The following is a 22,597-nucleotide window of genomic DNA, read 5'->3' as shown; positions in this document are numbered from 1 at the left end:
AGACGTATATATATATAATATGTTAAACATACTTTTGATTAAAATATCATTTGATGATACAACATACACAATATTACAACATATATTCCTTTAAACGTTTAAACGTTTGGTAAAACAACCAACAGTATTCCTTATCCATTAGTATAGGTCAATACAACATTGTTTTATTACAAGGAAAAAACTTGAAATCCGTCTAGTAATTTGAAATTTAAAAAAATATAAAAGTTTCCGCGGAACCCTGTGTCCTACTTTCGATAGCTGCTTTCGGTGTAAAAGTATAATGTTGACTGTAATAATGACTTTTCATTAAAAGATTTTCTGAAAAATCCTTTTTTTTTCTTCAGATGCTTTTTCTTGATTTTGAAATATAAGATATATTGTCACGCATAACAAATCTTCTTATATCAATAAACATCAAAAAGGTTTACAAATGTATCATGTCAAAAGAAATAAATCCTAACCAGACTATAGACATAAGAAGATGTGCTATGAGCCAGTAAATGTGAAAAGAATCAAATGAATCCATTAGTAAAATACAAAAAAATAAAGATAAAGAAAAAAAAATTTTGCTCTGGTGTAAAAAAACTGAGCTTTGACCAGAATTAATAAAATGCTTTGAAGGTTTGACAAATTAATTGATGTCCAAAACAAATACAAACAAATTCTAAATGATGACGGAATATTAGACCGCTATGTCTCGCTTCCTCAACAAAAACTGTTATACACAAAAATTAAAAGCCTTGCCAGTCACTCATAGCGTCAGAATCATATTCAGGGTCCACTTTAAAACATTTGATGCCATTCTTTAAAGCTGGTGTTCCCTTACCTCTACCTACAAATATAATGCAAATTTAGCAATTATTCTTATAACAAATACAACATTATAAATGATTGCAGTAATTTTACTTTCTATTGTCAACAAAATAGATTATCATCATTCATCTTTTTCGTAATTTGTCTGGCGCAAAGAAATCAACATGTTTTAAGATTGTTTACGTCCAGTGGCTAACGTTTCAAATTTGTATTCATGACACTGGACTAAACGCCAAACGATAAAATTGTTTATGTCACTTAAACATCGATCTTTAAAAAATATATATTATCTGCTTCTATAACGAAACTATGATTGATTGAATGTAGGTTACCTAACGTCCAGTGATAAATATGTCATGCATGTTCTGGATAAGACTGAAGAAACGGGAGCGATGAGAGATCGGTTTTTAATTAGATTGGTAAAGCCTTTGTTGTATGGACCATGTCCTCTTTGTCACGTATTTGTCATGCTCTCTTACTTTTCTGAAACTCAGCATCGTTTATATGTATGAAATATTTTCAATTGAACGTAAACGTTGAAATTTTTAAATGCTTTATTATAAAGTCAACCAACATGCATTAATTTACAATTTTCGTTTGACAAGTTTAGCAATGAACATAGTCGACAAAACGACCTTTCGAATCGCCATAAATCTCCATTAAAGTTACACAGCGCTTTCTTATTCTCAAAAGACAATGATTTCCATCTCGTCAGTCTCTCGAGATGCACCACCATCTCCTTGTAACATCAATGTCATCACATACTTCGACATAAGCCATTATCTCTATAATCCCTTATAACAAAGCTTTAATTCATCATGACAATATTATCTCGAGGTTATTTATTTAATATTTATACACGGAGCACCAACATCTATTGGAATGATCATGTGAACTTCGATACCAATATATTTTTTAATCATGATGTCTTCATGAAGAAATAAAAATTCAAATGCAATGTATACTAGTATTTCATTTCAGAAAAGAAGATAATAAAAAAATAATGTAGGCGAAGTAGTATCCATTAATCTGTTATGGCAAGATATCAGAATGTTTATAAGAGAAAGATAAAACATTAATTTTATATTGCGTTTGTCTTATTAAAGGTAACAAAAAGACGTAGTACTGTAAGCAAAGGTCATGTTGAATATATTCTTATACATTCTGCCATCAGCACCAAATGATTTTTTTTATACCAAAATTATATAAAAACATTTTAATAAAGCTTATTTGTTTTACGTCAAGAGTTACAATACTATAGATGAATAATATATACTGTCTGGTCTACATACCTAGCACCCTAGCGTGTAAAATCAATTTCACAGTCTTTTCTGGTTCACTACAACTTTTAAGGAATAGTATCTCCTTTAATAGCTTTTCTTTATGAGCATAAAAATGTAGCATGAGCGAATGACCATTTCCTGAAATATAAGAAACTGTTACAGTTGTTCCTTCAAAAAACCTACATATCATATTTTAGATCTTGCTATAAAAGGTCTTGAGAGTTGGGAAACTATTCGGCCAGGTTTTTAATACCTATCGGTTTGTATGGAGAACATTAAATATGAAAAAAATATGCATAATAAATTTTGCATAATATCATAAAAAACAATAATAGATAGATAAAAACATAAATAAACAACAATGACCAGTAAGACAGGATCTCCAAATAAGTCTTATAGCCGAATTCTTCGATTGACTCCTTATTGGGGTTATTTTTCTTCAATGACAATCCTTACCAATTTTATGTCTTTTTGCCTGTAGCTTTATTGTAGAACTTTATTTTTCTATACACTATTTTTGTATTTACAAATTTTACTTCAGGCGACGGACGATGTTTGTAATGTCAGAAGCTTAGGCTATGTAAGGTTATAACGGAAAAGGACTAAAAGACAAACAACGATCTATAAAACACAGCATATGGAAAACCAAAGACTGTCGCTCACATGATATTTTTATTTACAATTGATGCATGAAATAATGCAACCGTTATACTTTTGCTCTAGTTATAGAGAAAAAAAGTCAAAAACTGCATTTTCCCCCATTGTTCTATTTTTAGCGATGTCGGCCATGTTGGTTGGCAGGCGGGGTATTCGGACACATTTTTAAAAACTAAATACCGTTATGCTTATTTGTGACTAAGTTTATTTAAATTTGTCTCAGTTGTTTCAGGAGAAGACTTTTGTAAAAGATTACAAAAATATACGAAAAATTGTAAAATTTGACTTTTAAAAAGGGCAATAACTCCTTATGAGGTCAATTGATCATTTTGATCATGTTGACTTATTTGTAAATCTTACTTTGCTGAACAATATTGCTGTTTACAGTTTATCTTTATCTATACTAAGATTCAAAATAATAACCAAAAACTATAAATTTTCCTTCAAATTACTAATTCAGGGGCAGCAATCTAACAACAGTTTGTCTGATTCGTCTGAAAATTTTAGAACAAATATATCTTAGCCTAATGAACATTTTTATCTATGTCAAATTTGCTCTAAATGCTTTAGTCTCAGAGATATAAGCCAAAAAACTGCATTTTACCCACTATGTTCTATGTTTAGCTATGTCGGCCATGTTGGTTGGCTAGTGGGTTCATCAGACACATTTTAAAACTAGATACCCTAATAATGATTTTGGCCAAGTATGGCTTAATTTGTCTCAGTAGTTTCAGAGGAGAAGATTTTTGTAAGATTACAAAAATTTACCAAAAAATTGGTAAAAATTTACTATAAAGGACATTAACTCCTTAAGGAACCAATTGACCATTTTGGTCATGTTGACTTATTTGTAGATCTTACTTTGCTAAACATTATTGCTGTTTACAGTTGATCTCTATCTACGTGTATAATAATATTCAAGATAATAACCAACAAGAGGCTCTCAAGAGCCTGAATCGCTCACCTTAAATTTTTTGCTTAAATCTTCCATCAATGATTATTTTGGGTTTTCAATTTATATAAATGGTTCTTCGATTCCGTCATATCTTCTTCAAAAGCAAAAACAAGAGTGGACACACTGAAATGTCTCGTTTGTCTCATGTTCATAATATAATTTATGATGAAAGTATAAAAAAAAACATTGTATACCCCAAGCATTACATTTTTGCTGTTTACAGTTTATCTACATCTATAATAATATCTAGATAATAACCAAAGTCAGCAAAATTTCCTTAAAATTACCAATTCAGGGGCGGCAACCCAACAACGGGTAGTCCGATTCATCTGAAAATTTCAGGGCAGATAGATATGTTGACCTGATAAACAATTTTACCTCATGTCAGATTTGCTCTAAATGCTTTGGTTTTTGAGTTATAAGCTAAAAACTGCATTTTACCCCTATGTTCTATTTTTAGCCATGGTGGCCATCTTGGTTGGTTGGCCAGGTCACCGGACACAATTTTTAAACTAGATACCCCAATGATGATTGTTGCCAAGTTTGGTTCAATTTGGCCCAGTAGTTTCAGAGGAGAAGATTTTTGTAAAAAATAACTAAGATTTACGGAAAAAGGTTAAAAATTGACTATAAAGGGCCATAACTTCTAAAGGGATCAACTGACCATTTCGGTCATGTTGAATTATTGTAAATCTTACTTTGCTGAACATTTTTGTTGTTTACAGTTTATCTCTATCTATAATAATATTCATGATAATAACCAAAAACAGCAAAATTTCCTTAAAATTACCAATTCAGGGGCAGCAACCTAACAACGGGTTGTCCGATTCATCTGAAAATTTCAGGGCAGATAGATCTTAACCTGATAAACAATTTTACCCCATGTCAGATTTGCTCTAAATGCTTTGGTTTTTGAGTTATAAGCTAAAAACTGCATTTTACCCTTATGATCTATTTTTAGCCATGGCGGCCATGTTTTTTGATGAAATGGGAATTAAAACACAAACTTTATTCTAGATACCCTAGGAATCAATCAGATGAAGTTTGGTTTGAATTGGTTCAGTAGTTTCAGAGGAGAAGATCTTTGAAATAGTTTACGACGGACGGACGACGACGGACGCCAAGTGATGGCAAAAGCTCACATTTCCTTTTAGGAAAGGTGAGCTAAAAACGGCAAAATTTCGTTAAAATAACCAATTCAGGGACAGCAACCCAACAACGGATTGTCCGATTCGTCTGAAAAAAGATCTATCTTGACCTGATAAACAATTTTACCCCCATGTCAGATTTGCTCTTAATGCTTTGGTTTCAGAGATATAAGCGGAAATCTGCATTTTACCCCTATGTTCTTTTTTTTTAGCCATGGCGGCCATCTTGGTTGGCTGCCGGGTCATCGAACATATTTTTTTTTAAACTAGAAACCCCGATTGTGGCCAAGTTTGGATACATTTGGCCTACTGGTTTCAGAGGAGAAGATTTTTGTAAAAGTTAACAGACGACGGACGACGGACGCCAAGTGATAAGAAAAGCTCACTTGACCCTTTGGCCATGTGAGGTAATAAAAACGGGAGATTCTCCGGACCGGTAAGTACATTCTGCTCCACGTGTGGCACCGTCTAGTTGTGTTACTTGTGTAAACAAATTCGATGAAGGGAGGACGGAATTGTGGGTAATTCAGTTATATCAATTGAAAAAAATATGTGAAACAGATGTTCCATAACAATCAACTAATTCGTATAAATAGCGTTCTTTTTTTCGAATGTTGAATTTCACTTCACCCCTTGGAACTCTTGGTTTCATAGTCTCTTTGTAAGTAACGACTTTTATCAAGGAAAACATGATCGGAAATGTGAAGTTCTGGAATATCATACCACCTTTGATATATTTACTAATCATGATTCATACACATACAGGTGCTGCTTTTTTATCAACTTAATTTTACAATTCTTTGAATTGGTTATATTATTGCCATTTCGCTTTTCTTCTTTGGAATGCTGTTTTGTGTTCTGTTTCAATAGTTTTGTATATCATCTTTATGTTTGCACAAAAAAAGATAGATTTACTGTCAAATTTTTCCAGGTGTGTACAAAAGAGGCAACAGTTTAATTGTTCTTTAAAAGAAATACAGAAAACATGCGCCAAATGATTTTTCTAACTCCCAAATGGAAAACAAAACTCCATCAATGCCGGTTGTTTTATTTTTCTGTTGTTCTGGAAACTGGAGAGGATACTCCCAAACTGGTGATTATGAATCCTTCATTTCATCCCCATATGCTCTAAGTGAATGTAAGTTATTATTGAGTTACCGTTATGATATTTCTGTCTTTTTATTGTGTTTTAAAACGTAATTGTAAATGTTTTGTTTGTTGTATTGACCGATTTTTGGTTACTAATCCTAATACCCAACGGCGAATAAACAGATTAGATACAGGTAGTCACGTAATTGGTTTTCTTTATCTCGTTTTTTTTCATAATATAACGAAAACAACCGAGTTCACAAATTGTTTGGCTTTGAATGGAATAAATAAGCTTAGAAGCTACAGTACTGGATTTATACCACACGTTGCCTAATTTCTCTTCACTTGGTCTCGTCTCTCATAATCAACAATACAACATCTCCTTATTGGTACAATATATATTGGCATTAACCTAGACTCAAGAAGCTTTTAATATTACATCAATGCTCCAGAAGATTTAAATGTAAGCAGAGTATTTTCTTCTCTTTTGGGAGTATTATAAAGATGACGATAATGTTGAAAGAAAATACAAATTCGAAAGATTAACACAAAGTGACACACTAAAAGTGTAATGAAAAGTTCGAAATATAACATATCATGTTGGTGTAATCTGTTGTATGGCTGCAACGACAGTTTATCTCCCATCTTCTGTTGGTGTAATCTGTTTGGTGGTTTCAATTACATTTTACCTCCAATCTTCTGTTTGTGTAATCTGTTTGGTGGTTTCAATTACATTTTACCTCCAATCTTCTGTTTGTGTAATATGTTGGGTGGTTTCAATTACACTTTACCTACCATCTTCTGTTTGTGCAATCTGTTGGGTGGTTTCAATTACATTTTATCTCCAATCTTCTGTTGGTGTAATATGTTTGGTGGTTTCAATTACATTTTACCTCCAATCTTCTGTTTGTGTAATCTGTTTGGTGGTTTCAATTACATTTTACCTCCAATCTTCTGTTTGTGTAATATGTTGGGTGGTTTCAATTACATTTCACCTACATTCTTCTGTTTGTGTAATCTGTAGGGTGGTTTCAATTACATTTTACCTACCATCTTCTGTTGGTGTAATCTGTTGTATAGCTACGACGACATTTTACTAACTATCTTCTATTGGTGTAATATATTGGGTGGTTTCAATTACATTTTATATACTACCTTTTGTTGGTGTAATCTGTTAGGCAGTGTCAATTACATTTGACCTACCATCTCCTGTTGGTGTAATATGTTGTGTGGTTTCAATTACATTTAACCTACCACTTCTGTTGATGGAATCTGTTGTATTGCTATAACGCAATTTTACTTATACTATCTTCTATTGGTGTAATATGTTGGGTGGTTTCAATTACATTTTACATACCACCTTTCGTTGGTGTAATCTGGTGTATGGCTACAACAACATTTTACTTACTTTTTTATATTGGTGACGTGTATTATGTTGGGTGGTTTCACTTACATTTTACATACCATCTTTTGTTGATATAATCTGTTGCATGGCTACAACAACATTTTACTTACTATCTTCTATTGGTGTAATCTGTTGGGTAGTTTCAATTACATTTTACTTACCAGCTTCTGTTTGTGTAATCTATTGTATGGCTACGCTGACATTTTACCTACCATCTTCTGTTGGTGTGATATGTTGGGTGGTTTCAATTACATTTTACCTACCAGCTTCTATTGGTGTAATCTGTTGGGTAGTAACATGATATTTTACCTACCAGTTTCTGTGGGGGTTGTCTGTTGTATAGTCACATGGACATTTTGTAATGGATCCGTTTCAACATCTTCTCCCAACTTATCCTGAACACAGAAGGACACTTCATAGTAATGATGGACTTTTAGAAAACCTAAATGTATGTCTATTGTATCGTCGTTTATATTTTTTACTTGGATTTCCATGTTATGAGATTCCACTTGTTCTGGAGCGAAGTGGACATGTCCTTCGTGGCCACCATCAGTTGCTACAATTAAAATTTACAACTATATCAGTTTTTAATAAGATGTTTCTAATATATAAGTTCAGACGTCACACGTCTATCAGCATATTCATTAAAAGTGTTATTGCCTTTCAGACAAATAACGCCGTCTTGAAAAAAGAATAGATCAACGAAAATAAACAAATAAAACGGACGGACCGACGGATAAGGATAAAACTAAATGCCCTCTCTGCTGCGGCTACAATTATTTACGCCTACTCCACCGATTGGTCACCCGTCGTGCCGCTCATGTAAGTCTTATTCAGTAGGCCACTTTCGAAGGAAAGAGAAGAGTATTCCTGTCGTGATTATTCGTCATATGTGACGAAAATATTTAAATATTTTATAGCGGTCAACCAAATCGTGATTTCGGCCGTAACATTTTCGAAGGTGTTTTTTAAAATTGAGAATGGAAATGGGGAATGTGTCAAAGAGACAACAACCCGACCAAATAAAAAACAACAGCAGAAGGTCACCAACAGGTCTTCAATGTAGCGAGAAATTCCCGCACCCGGAGGCGTCCTTCAACTGGCCCCTAAACAAATATATACTAGTTCAGTGATAATGAACGCCATACTAATTTCCAAATTGTACACAAGAAACTAAAATTAAAATAATACAAGACTAACAAAGGCCAGAGGCTCCTGACTTGGGACAGGCGCAAAAATGCGGCGGGGTTAAACATGTTTGTGAGATCTCAACCCTCCCCCTATACCTCTAACCAATGTAGAAAAGTAAACGCATAACAATACGCATATTAAAATTCAGTTCAAGAGAAGTCCGAGTCTGATGTCAGAAGATGTAACCAAAGAAAATAAACAAAATGACAATAATACATAAATAACAACAGACTACTAGCAGTTAACTGACATGCCAGCTCCAGACTTCAATTAAACTGACTGAAAGATTATGATTTCATCATATGTACATCAGGCACAATCCTTCCCGTTAGGGGTTTAGTATCATACCATCATAACATATATGAGAAGAACATAACCCGTGTCATGCCAACAACTGTTTTTAGAATAAATGTGTTTAGTTCCGACGCAAAGACCTTATCAGTGACTCAATATTAACGCCAAAATATGCAATCTTTAATGACTTGACAACAGTATCGTAATTATTTATTTTTTTGTTTGTTTAATAGCTTCCTTGTAAAGCAGCAACCCGCTATCAAAGAAATCTTTATAGGAAATGCAAGTTATGGAATATCTTATCAACTTGGAGATATATATTTCATATGCAGGAGTTGCTTAAATGTTGCTATACATGATAATAAAAAGAATATTGGGAAGATGAATCGTCTCTTTTGTCGTTAACTTTTGTTTTCAATCGTCCATCAATGCAATTTCTAGATGTAGGTCAAAATGTGAGGCAAAAGCTGCATCTGTTGTATCTTTCATTTTAAGTTCAATAGAATATATGCGTTCAACATAGTCACCTAACATTGAACTATTAAGTGAGACGACACCATCTTTATTGTGGCACGTGAAGTTTAAGGAAAATGCTCAAGCTTCTTTGAATTCTCCATAAGAGGCTCCGATATGAAGTCAACCTCATGTGGAATATATGCGTTCAACATAGTCACCTAACATTGAACTATTAAGTGAGACGACACCATCTTTATTGTGGCACGTGAAGTTTAAGGAAAGTTTAAGGAAAATGCTCAAGCTTCTTTGAATTCTCCATAAGAGGCTCCGATATGAAGTCAACCTCATGTGGAAAATATTGACAAGAAGAGGAGCACATGAAGTCAACCTCATGTGGAATATATGCGTTCAACATAGTCACCTAACATTGAACTATTAAGTGAGACGACACCATCTTTATTGTGGCACGTGAAGTTTAAGGAAAGTTTAAGGAAAATGCTCAAGCTTCTTTGAATTCTCCATAAGAGGCTCCGATATGAAGTCAACCTCATGTAGAATATATGCGTTCAACTCCTGATAGAACGCTATCAAAGAAATCTTTATAGGAAATGCAAGTTATGGAATATCTTATCAACTTGGAGATATATATTTCATATGCAGGAGTTGCTTAAATGTTGCTATACATGATAATAAAAAGAATATTGGGAAGATGAATCGTCTCTTTTGTCGTTAACTTTTGTTTTCAATCGTCCATCAATGCAATTTCTAGATGTAGGTCAAAATGTGAGGCAAAAGCTGCATCTGTTGTATCTTTCATTTTAAGTTCAATAGAATATATGCGTTCAACATAGTCACCTAACATTGAACTATTAAGTGAGACGACACCATCTTTATTGTGGCACGTGAAGTTTAAGGAAAATGCACAAGCTTCTTTGAATTCTCCATAAGAGGCTCCGATATGAAGTCAACCTCATGTGGAAAATATTGACAAGAAGAGGAGCACATTTGGTTCCCACGAGAATGCCGATTGTTTTTTTAAAAATAAAAGACATGTGCTTCATCAATATAGCCAAGTACATGATTGTCTATCCGGGAAGTAAACTTCATTGGTCCACATTTAGCAATTCAAAATCAGTGTTATATTCTCCTTCAGATTTCTTACATTTAAATAAAAGATATATATATATAAAAATATTATGTTATTTTACTACTAGTATCTTACTTAATGTTGCCTCTATTCTTTTCATCTTCGTTTATCGTAATTGTAAACTACTAGTATATGTTTAGTCATCAAGTAACTTTGATAGCACATGTAAATTTATATACTAGTAATGGTGTAAAGTCGGGATTACGTCAAACAAAAATGAACTGCATGTAAAGGTTCGAGTGATCTATTTTTTGCTGCTACAATGTACGCTCTCCTATATAGACTCATCCGCCAAGCAGGGTCCGCAACGGTGAGGCAATTATAATCCTAAAACTTAGCTCTCGGACCTTCTTTTAAGTTCATCAAAGTTTTTTTTTTTTTTTGCAAAATGATTTGAGCCATAACCCCCCTCCCCCTAACCATCCCTTTGTAGTATTGAACTAGAAACTACAAAAATGCTTATTTGGGCCACTAATTCCTAAACTGTTGGGACCATAACCCCCAAAATCAATCCTAACATTCTTTTTGTGGTTATAAACATTGTGTTAAAATTTTATTGATTTCTATCCATTTATACTAAATTTATTATCCGGAAACCATGTTTTCGGACGATGCTGACGACGACGACGACGTGATACCAATAATGAATATTCGACCAAAATTTGTTTAACTTTTGTGTTCGTTTAAAAACTAGTAAAGAAAATCAAATTTAAATTTCAGTAAATGAAGCCTGGAGTCTTATATGTCGGTATCGAAGTTACATTTGGTGGAGGAATGCAGTTTTGCTTCTCGAGGTACATTTCTACAACTAGTTACACGGTGGTAGGTCTCTAAGCGTCTTGAGAATGTCCCTTTGTTGTGTTTAATCTCAGTATAACTGTTATACTCGTCGAGTTGCACTATTTCACCGGTCTATCTTATAGTAGTTTAATAAGTATCAGAGGACGCTCTGCACCAAGTCATTTGATATTTCCAGGACACTAATCCGTAATCGGAAACTTCAAAAATATAGATCTAAGCCATCTTCAAACAATACAATGTTTTTGTGAGGTGATTCTCCTTTAGATACAATCTGAACATCTTTATAGTCGTTTTCTAATTGTAGTGCATTTTTTCAAATTTTACATTAGTTTTTATCAATAAAAGCTATACAAATAAGGAGTTTGCAATCAGATAACTTTCTAACAAAGTCTAAATGACAAGGAAGTAATTTGCGTACTGATTTTTATGTTGGAAACACGGTATCTTTGTAATGAAAATGTTATATCAGAGCCTTTTATATATTGCTATGCTATATGTTTTGCTCATTATTGAAGACCGTGTGGTCTACATCATGCTATTTGGTCCCTGGTGAATAGTTCTCTCGTTGGTTATATCAACTAAATAAAGTTGTTTTATTCCCCTCTCCCATTCGGTACTTTTCAACTCAACATTCACATTTTATAAAAGCCGAAACATAGGCACTTGTCTCAGAAATGTTTTTCCTATATACCTTAAGTTACATTGGAATTTATTTTTCTGAGACCAACGCCTGTGGCCGAGACATTTAAAAGTGGGTCGATAGACACCAGAGGAACAGTTACACTAATAGATAAAAAATAAACTGACAATTTCAAATCTAAACCGCAGGGCGCAGCTTTATACGACCTCAGAGGTTGAACCCTGAACGGTTGGGGCAAGTATGGACACAACATTCAAGCTGGATTCAGCTCTAAATTTGGATTGTGATTAAATAGTTGACACATCATAGGTTTCGGACACAGAATGAATGTGGTCTAATGAACTTAAAATATTTTTTTGCCTTTGAGCAATTCACTATGCTGTTGAATATTAATCCTCTCAAAAAAATGTTTGAAAAAATTTTCTTTTTATTTATGAAATCTGAAATGAGAAAAATTTACCCCCCCCCATTTTTTTTCACATCCCCCTTTCCCTTTTTTCAAAACTGATCTCAATTCAAATTTCTAATGGAGTTTGCAACAATAACTACTCATTTAAATACATCATAAAATATTAAAATGTTGCAAAAGGTGCTTGTTATCACTGAATGGTAAAGATTGTTTTAATTTATCAGTTGGTAGTAAAAGTGAATATACATTGTATATTGTATAAAACATTGATTTAAGTTGATTCAACTACTATTCTGGACAAAGAAAGATAACTCCAATCAATTGAAAATTTCTTGCTATTGCACAATATTGTGCAATTAGATATTTCTTGCTATTGTGCAATACTGTGCAATTGAAGATTTCTTGCTATTGCACAATACTGAGCAATTGAAAATTTCTTGCTATTGCACAATACTGTGCAATTGAAGATTTCTTGCTATTGCTGAATACTGTGCAATTGAAAATTTCTTGCTATTGCACAATACTTAATATAATAATTTTGGATCCTGATTTGAACCAACTTGAAAACTGGGCCCATAATCAAAAATCTAAGTACATGTTTAGATTCAGCATATCAAAAAAGCCCAAGAATTCAATTTTTGTTAAAATCAAACTTAGTTTAATTTTGGACCCTTTGGACTTTAATGTAGACCAATTTGAAAACGGGACTAAAAATTAAGAATCTACATACACAGTTAGATTTGGCATATCAAAGAACCCCAATTATTCAATTTTTGATGAAATCAAACAAAGTTTAATGTTGGACCCCGATTTGGACCAACTTAAAAACTGGGCCAATAATCAAAAATCTAAGTACATTTTTAGATTCAGCATATCAAAGAACCCCAAGGATTCAATTTTTGTTAAAATCAAACTAAGTTTAATTTTGGACCCTTTGGACCTTAATGTAGACCAATTTGAAAACAGGACCAAAAAATTAAGAATCTACATACACAGTTAGATTCGGCATATCAAAGAACCGCAATTATTCAATTTTTGATGAAATCAAACAAAGTTCAATTTTGGACCCTTTGGGCCCCTTATTCCTAAACTGTTGGGACCAAAACTCCCAAAATCATACCCAACCTTCCTTTAGTGGTCATGAACCTTGTGTTTAAATTTCATAGATTTCTATTTACTTATACTAAAGTTATGGTGCGAAAACCAAGAATAATGCTTACTTGGGCCCCTTTTTGGCCCCTAATTCCTAAACTGTTCAGACCTCAACTCCCAAAATCAATCCCAACCTTCCTTTTGTGGTCATACATCTTGTGTCAAAATCAACTTGAAAACTGGGCCCATAATCAAAAATCTAAGTACATGTTTAGATTCAGCATATCAAAAAAGCCCAAGAATTCAATTTTTGTTAAAATCAAACTTAGTTTAATTTTGGACCCTTTAGACTTTAATGTAGACCAATTTGAAAACGGGACTAAAAATTAAGAATCTACATACACAGTTAAATTTGGCATATCAAAGAACCCCAATTATTCATTTTTGATGAAATCAAACAAAGTTTAATGTTGGACCCCGATTTGGACCAACTTTGTGGTCATACACCTTGTGTCAAAATTTCATAGATTTCTATTTACTTATACTTAAGTTATGGTGCGAAAACCAAGAATAATGCTTACTTGGGCCCCTTTTTGGCCCCTAATTTCTAAACTGTTCAGACCTCAACTCCCAAAATCAATCCCAACCTTCCTTTTGTGGTCATACACCTTGAGTCAAAATTTCATTGATTTCTATTTACTAATACTAAAGTTATTGTGCGAAAACCAAGAAAAATGCTTGTTTGGGCCCTTTTTTGGCCCCTAATTCCTAAACTGTTTGAACTAAAACTCCCAAAATCAATCCCAACCTTCCTTTTGTGGTCATAAACCTTGTGTCAAAATTTCATAGATTTCTAGTCACTTTTATTAGAGTGCGAAAACTAAAAGTATTTGGACGACGACGACGACGACGCCAACGTGATACCAATATACGACCAAAAAATTTTCAATTTTTGCGGTCGTATAAAAATAAAAAGCCAAGGCCACACTTAAAAATATATTGGTTTGCCCAAACCCTACCCAAAGGTTGAGACAGTGGGTAGGTAGGTAGGCATTTTTTATTTTTTTTTCAAAAAAAGAAATTGAAGTATCAGATGTTTATTAGTCTTCATGCCTATTTGATAAAAAAAAAACTTCTTCAAATCAGGACAATAAAAGAATTTGAGTAGGCAGCTTTTTTCTGGGTAGGTAGCGTTTGGGCAAACAAACCTATTATTTATTATGGCCCAAGGGACAAATAATAGTACATAAGACACAACACATAGAATGTCGATATTTTTAAGCTGCACGTACACTAAATAATGACTGTATTAATTCAAGTATACTGTTTGCAAACTGGCAGAGGGGGGCGTAGAGGGCCCCCCCCCTTTTGCTGGTACTTTTTTTTCATATATAAAATGATTAATAATCATCTTAGACTTCGTGAATTTTGCTGTGTATTTAATTTTAATGCGACAGTTCTCCACTTATGACTTATAAAGATATTTTTCGCTCGTATTCACTGTAATATATTACTGATTATGTCAAAGTTATGCGATTCGCTACGGAGGAGTTGACAAGTACGTCGAAAAAAAACGTCCCTCGATCATTTTGAAATTCAGATTACAGTAACACATGTTTATGATCTCAAAATAGAAAGAGACAGGTATAAAACATTATATATAGAAAGAAATCAAAGGCTTTGTAAGAAATGTACTCTAAATCTGGTTGAAGATGAACAACATTTTATAACTAGTTGTCCAGCATACAAAAATGATAGGGAGATATTTTTCAAGGAGATAAACTGTATTTGTCCTAATTTTATACATCTTTCAAATGAGGCAAAATTTGTTTGGTTATTTACTAATGAAAAGGAGAAGGTTCAGTAAGACCCCTTTTTGGCCCCAAAATATAGCAGTTTAACAAAGTTGTGAAACTGTAATCCTAAAGCTATTTATTGGACAGTAGAATGCTTCTGCTACATAAATATAGGCTGTTTTTGACGATACCATGTACATATATCGTGTACTAACATCATAAAGTCGTGCTAAATTACTGAAATCTTCACAATTTTAGCATTTTAGTTAAATTTGAGACGGTTTTCGACTTAAATGAAAGTGGCCGCATTCGTGTTCATCCATAATATTTAAATGTAAGTTGTATTTGATGATAATACATAACATATATAAAGGTTGAGGATGAACACGGATGCGGCCACTTTCATTTTGGACAAAAACCATCTCAAAAGTGACGTTTTTTGGCATATTTGATAGATTTTTCATATTAAGGCTTGAATCGGAGCGTTTTTAATGACAAAACCAGTTAAAATCTTTCACAAAAACTAATCAAATCAATTCAAATAGACATTTAAGTGTTTAAAAAGCGTCCAAAATCTTTCGTTAGATGAACCTGAAATTTGAGGCCAAAATCAGCCCTTACCGGACCTACTCCTTTGTCTGTACTTAAATATTTAGGGAGCTATATTATTACATGTCTAGATGTTAGACGAAATGTTAATTAATGTATGTAATAACAATGATAATTGTAATGATTGTATGGTTCTGATCCTGCCTGGAACTAAATGTATTTGATTTTTATAGAATGAAGATAATAACACCTGTCTGAACTTTTTTTTAATGTTTCATTTTATTATATAAAAATGTTTTTCTGTTACAAATCATGATGTATTGTTCTATGTGTACATTTATGCTGCCCATCAAGGGCCCTTGATTGGAATAATAAAATATTCTTATTCTTAAAATATTCTTATTCTGTTTAGGAGGCTAAGGATGACGCCTTCAAAGTATTGAACAATGACGTATTGACTTCTTTATCACAATTCCACCCAACAGAAAATTATACTCTATTACACTCTAAAAAAAAACGGCGTATTTTTTTTTTTTTTGGGGGGGGGGGGAGGATTGCATGTGAATCCCATATCTGACCGGAAGGTCTGTTCCGCCGAACTGATATACTGAATATTTTTTTCAAAGCCGGACTGCAACCGGCCTGCGTGGCCTATATGACTCCATGTGTCGAACGTTATTCACATCTTCATTTTCGTTTCCGATTCATTCGTAGCCTTTTGGTTGATTTGTACCCCTCGCTTCCATTGTTCTGTGAAACATTTCAACCAAACATTTCAATGGATAAAAATGTCTTGTTTGTTTTTCTTCGTGTCGGTCGTATTGTAAATTTCATTGAATAGCCGTATATCTTGTTCACAACAAGAAATCTGTAAAGTTATGCTAGCTGACAATACAACAAACGGGAATTTTCCATGTCCATTTTTTACTGACAAATTCCACTTCAATTACACTTTAACTAAAATGCATTTTACACTTATTTTTATGTTTTTAGCCAAAAAAAAGTTCCCCAAATTTTTTTCGCTCCGCTTGGCGAAATTTATTACTTCGCCCCCCTTTCCTAAATCCTGGATCCGCCCATAACTGGCAGAAGACTAAAAATCAAAGCTTGAAAACTTATTATGGATATACCTTAATTTAGACTTGCTACATGCTCATTCCTCATTTTCTTTTCTTTTAAACCTTTATTTTAAATAGCAAATTCAGCGTCTTGGTGTCATCAGTATTATGACAGTTTTCATGCAGCGTATTAGTTTGTGGGAAGATTATTTAATAATACCAAGGAATTGTATATTTTAATATACAATTCCTTGATAACGCACTGAGGGGAAATCGACAAGAAAAAGAAATGTAGCAAGTGTTACTTTTACACATATAATAGCTATTATATATGGTTTACATTACTATCAGGATGTTATGTAATAAAGTCCATTGAAAAAGAACCGATATGATCGTTTACGAACAGTTTCTCGAGTGGTTTGATTAATTTGATTAGGACGTGTTTTGTAAAGATAAATAACTAAGCACTATTCAGAAAAGATGAAGACAGTTCCTGAAACCTAACCATGTATAATTTTCGTGTTATCAGAGTTTAAATACTGATAACGAATTACTTCAATGAAAATTGTCATTTGTACTTATCGTTTAACAGATATATATATATATATATAATCCATTTCACGTTGACATCTTCCGCCAAAGGCATTCGTAATGTTCAAGATACAGCTGTATAAATAGTTACATTTCGCTACCAATTACCTTTATATAGAGAACTGCAAGCTTGAACTAATATAGTAACAAAATCGCAAACCCTGTGTCTCGCCGGTGATTGCTGCTGTAAGTGTAAAAGTGTTGTGGTGACTTAAAAAGTGAGTCCATTTATAAGTAAAATACAAAATTTAAAAAAAGGTATAGATGCTATTTCATCGTCTTGAAGATTCGCTTTTGTCCAAGTTTCATAACAATTCATGATGGTTTACTAAATTATCATGTCAAAAAAGTGTAATCCCAGACACTGTCGGTAAATGTTAAATGTAAAAAAAAATAAGTCCATCTATATCAGAAAACTACAGAAAACTGAGAAACATATAAATAAATTTCAAAAGTTAGCTTCAGACATTATCTCTTAATTATAACTATATATGTTCTGCCAAAGTTTAATAAAATTCTATATACATTTGACAAAGGAATGGATGTGTAACAAACCGTTCAACATCAGACTGTATCTACTTGTTAAATGTAAAAAAAAAAAAAAAAGTCCTTTTATCAGTTAAATACGGACAATATGAAAATAAATATTTTCTAATTTTGGTGTGATTACTGTATCAATATTCATAAACAAAGCTTCTGTCTAAATTTCCTAACAACTGAAGGTTTTACCAAGTTTTTGATGTATAAAAATACTAAACCTAAATGAGTCCGACGGAATCTAAGATCAATTATATGTCATGCTTTGCGACATAAATTTTACAGGCTCGGGAAAAATCACGTATTGTAAATTTAATATATATAGTAATGTTCTTACACATGTTCTATATATTTGTGAAATCACAATAATTTCCCGCGACAATATACCTACACATGAATAATTAATATTAATATGTTGAACTAAGGTCAAGCTTAGGTGAGATTTATAATCGTCTCAGTCTGTGCCAAACTGTTTTAGGGTTTTGTCTGACTTCAAAAGAAATTTGACGTTTTCGGCACACTATATATTCACATAAAAATCTGAAAATTTCTATCTGACCAAATTAACTTTTGTCAGACATTTTGTCGGTCAGACAGAGTTTGGGATGCACTGTCGTCTGTTGTCTTTATTGCATCCTACTTTTTTTTACATAACGTGACAGTAATTATTCTGTATAAACATCTACCGGACGTTAAGCAACCAACAATCAACTTAACAGTATAAACATCGAAATTGTACTTTGTAAATAAATGCATGTGCCATGTTACATTTCAAAATCATTACACCAGAGAAACATAAAATTTAGGGAGCTACCATTTGATTTTTATGGGGGGGCTAGGATGAAAAATTTTGTCCTGCATTTTTTTTTAGCTGTAATCTCTGTCCTGCCTTGTTATTTTTCACTCTGTTCGGTCCTGCTTTTTTTTTTTTAGTTTATCCTGACTTTTTATTACCTAAATTGTGGTCCTGACTTTTTTTTTGCAAGTGTCTCATCCTGCCTTTTTTTTTTACTCAAAACTCCTGTCCTGCCTATTTTTTTCAAATTTCATCCTAGCCCCCCCATAAAAATCAAATGGTAGCTCCCTTAGTTAGAAATTCTTAAATTTCGCAGGTATCGTAACTGAACTGGTTCAAAGTGAAAAGCCGGTCTGTTAACTTGTTCATATCTCTTTACGTTTGTCACTCGTTGAGTTTATTACAATTTCTTCCTGGTGATTGTGATTACTTGAGTAGGGTATAAAAAGTCTTGGAATACGGGAAATTTATACAAAATACTTTAATGCGAAAATAATGTATGAAAAGTCCCAGGGCCCTTAATTTCCTAATTGCTTCTATGCAAAGGCAAACATAGCCAACAGCAAGCTATGAACTGGCAGAGACATATATTTATATGTCCTTGTATGAACATACAATATATTTCTAACCTGTCTAGGAGTAATCATTATAAGACTAAACGTTTGGTCTTCTAGATAACCATTCCTTTTGAAAACTATGGAAACTAAAAGACTAAGACTTGGCAATTCATGTGAGAAATAATGATGAGATTGTTGTTTCATTTTTGTTTAGCTTTTGAATTAATGAAAAACATAGTTAAATCTACAGAGAGATATGAAATCAATTTACTTCCTCATCAAAGGTCATATCAATTACATCAAAGGTCATATCAATTAATACACACAAATCAAAGGTCATATCAATTAATACACACAAATCAAATGTATATATGTGTAGCATCACATCAAAGTGGTCTGTTAAAGTCCTCACTAAGATGTATATGTTAGCATCACATCAAAGTGGTCTGTTAAGTCCTCACTAAGATGTATATGTGTGGCATCACATCAAAGTGGTCTGTTAAGTCCTCACTGAGATGTATATGTGTAGCATCACATCAAAGTGGTCTGTTAAGTCCTCACTAAGATGTATATGTGTAGCATCACATCAAAGTGGTCTGTTAAGTCCTCACTAAGATGTATATGTGTAGCATCACATCAAAGTGGTCTGTTAAGTCCTCACTAAGATTGTTTTTTTTTACCAATATGTTGATCTTTAAATATGTCATCATAGGGTTGTCATCAATTTATGGTTTATCTATGCACCCTTGGCATAAGCTATGATCATATATATGACAGAAGGCCAAGATGTGCATTTAATCATGAAGTTGTGACAACGGGAATGGATATGGTGGTTTCAGTCCTTTTCCAACCCATGACAAGGATAAGCTTCTCACATTTAACAAGGCCATAAAAAAGAATAGGTTTGTTTGCCCAAACCCTACCTACCCAGAAAAAAGCTGCCTACTCTAATTCTTTTATTGTCCTGATTTGAAGAAGTATTTTAATCAGATAGGCATGAAGACTATTAAATAAACACCTGATACTTCAAATTTTTTTTTGAAAAAAGAAAAGAAAATGCCTACCTACCTACCTTCCCACTGTCTCAACCTTTGGGCAAACCAAAATATTTTTAATTGTGGCCCAGTTCAACATGTTAATATGTAAAACAGAAACAACTAGCATGTGACATGTAGTAAACTGTAAAAATGATCTTCAATTTGCATAACTGGGACTTATACATCTACTGTCTTAATTATCATTTAAGCCTGTCCTATATTCATTCTTATCCTGGTATCTGGGACATAAACACAAATTTACTAGTATACGTCATATTTACATAAAATGTATTTTTATACAGTTGGTATAATTCAGATATTTAGTTTCATAATTGGTTTACATTGGGCAAGTTTTTTTAATTTTTATAACTGAAGCTAGTCTTTGTGTTGCTAAATTACATGCAAAATTCTGACTTTTTAAATTTGCATAAAATTTGACATATGGTTATATCGCTGATGGCCAAGCCGGATCCAATGAATGGACCTACCAACATACTACTGGCACTGCATGTATATGGTTATGATATCATAAACCAGCATTCACACAAAAATTATAAAGCAGCATACATGCATATGTACGTGCTTGACATATTATATATATATATATATATATATAGAGTATCAACACTAATTCTAAAAATACAATACAACATTTCAAGACCTCGTTGTCGTATCCTATTCATTGTGTATAAATCAATAAGACAGTAACCCAACAGCATAAAAATCAAAAGATCTTTAACAGTTTATAGTTCATAAAATGATGATTTAGATGATACAAGTGACCTCAACAATAATATAGATCACAAGTACTTACTGTTGGAATTCTCCGATATTGTTTCCATTCTCTAACGTTGTCAGATCGATGAATAACCTGAGTTTATACCCCAAGATCACTTTGTTCTGAACATGGCAAATATGTTATCGTTAGCACAACAAACGGGAGGCAACTCTTCTTAATAAAATATTTTAAAATTAAGCTAGACAATCCCGTGCAAACACCCGTTCTCGTTAAAACTATTTTTAAAAAGTCAAAAGAAATGGAACTTATATAAAAATAAAATATTAAAAACGTTCAAAACAAAAACTTAGACTGAGTGTGTATGTATAAGGATAGGTGTTTTGTTGTTTTACTTGGACTTGATGTACACTTGAGATTTCCCAATACACCTTATCGCTATTTGTCCGCCATTGCTGGAAATCACACAGGTTCCCGTAAAATTTTGACGTCATAAAACAAAATGTCTGACGCCACAATGGAAAAGTGATTGTTGTTGACGTCAAAAGTTCAAGCGGACGGGTCAGCCGGGAATAGCGATAAGGTGTATTACATTCCACTATGAACTGCTTATTCAAAAATATAAACTAGTCAACAAAAGAAACGATACACAATAGATATAGGAAGATGTGGTATGAGTGCCAATGAGACAACTCTCAATCCAAATAACAATTTATAAAAGTAAACCATTATAGGTCAAGGTATACAGCCTTTAACACGGAGCCTTGGCTTTCACCGAACAGCAAGCTATAAAGGGCCCCAAAAAATTAGTAATGTCAAACCATTAAACTTTCGGGAAAACCAACGGTCTAAGCTATATAAAAAAGAGAAACGAGAAACACGTATGAACTACATAAACAAACGACAACTACTGTACATCAGATTCCTGGCTGACTTAGGACAGGTGCAAACATTTGCAGCGGGATTAAACGTTTTAATGGTACCAAACCTTCTCCCTTTTCTGAAACTATAGTATAACATCACAACATAAAAAAGCACACTTTAAAATATCAATTGGAAGGCTTAACTCAACCAAAAAAAACGCAAATTAACACACAATGAACGAATAATTTGATCTTTTAAAAGTTTAAATTAAAATTAATCATAAAATATAATGAATAGGAAAAACTGTTTAAATATCCAATGCAACACATTCATTAACAAAGCAAACTCAGTTGGTTTTAAGAATTTTACTAAATTGGAAAGTTAGAAAATTCCGAGTTATTGAAAACTGGGGTCAAATTTATTTTGCGGAATAAGAAAAAGTATTCAAATATCTGCAAAGGCTTTCAAAATTTTCAGCAGACCATGTTTAAATTTAAAAGTGTTTTAAGTTCTGATATAAATTTTTCAATAATATTTTTCTTGGCTTTTTCCCCCTTAAATCAATGGTTTTGATGAGAAAATAACACACTGTAAAAATTATACCAATAGGACAATTATTAACCCTGGTACAGTTTATCCAATTTCATAATATATAGAAAATACATGGCCTTGCATCGTTTCTTTTGTTGACTAGTA

General features: G+C 32.9%; 1 protein-coding gene across 1 annotated transcript; it reads right to left on the bottom strand.

Moving 5' to 3' along the window:
- LOC139519341 (adipose-secreted signaling protein-like) lies at positions 1 to 21,264 on the bottom strand. Its single transcript, XM_071311338.1, has 4 exons — positions 21,116 to 21,264; positions 7,664 to 7,906; positions 2,106 to 2,234; positions 1 to 832 (listed from the first exon to the last, which is right to left on the bottom strand). The coding sequence occupies exons 1-4, from the start codon at positions 21,141 to 21,143 to the stop codon at positions 732 to 734; spliced, it is 501 nt and encodes a 166-aa protein (XP_071167439.1). The 5' UTR covers positions 21,144 to 21,264; the 3' UTR covers positions 1 to 731.
- Positions 21,265 to 22,597: the final 1,333 nt, after the last annotated feature.

Source organism: Mytilus edulis, chromosome 4 (assembly GCF_963676685.1).
Source record: "Mytilus edulis chromosome 4, xbMytEdul2.2, whole genome shotgun sequence".
Lineage (NCBI taxonomy): Eukaryota > Metazoa > Mollusca > Bivalvia > Mytilida > Mytilidae > Mytilus > Mytilus edulis.
This window is presented reverse-complemented; position numbering and strand designations above follow the sequence as displayed.

Bases quoted from the DNA above. Each gene is read 5' to 3' on its own strand.
- LOC139519341 (XM_071311338.1), bottom strand. From the start codon at position 21,143: ATGGAAACAATATCGGAGAATTCCAACA. The intron at 7,907-21,115 runs GTAAGTACTTGT...TTTTAATTGTAG, and splicing joins AATATCGGAGAATTCCAACA to CAACTGATGGTGGCCACGAA. The intron at 2,235-7,663 runs GTAGGTAAAATA...CTTATATTTCAG, and splicing joins GACAACCCCCACAGAAACTG to GAAATGGTCATTCGCTCATG.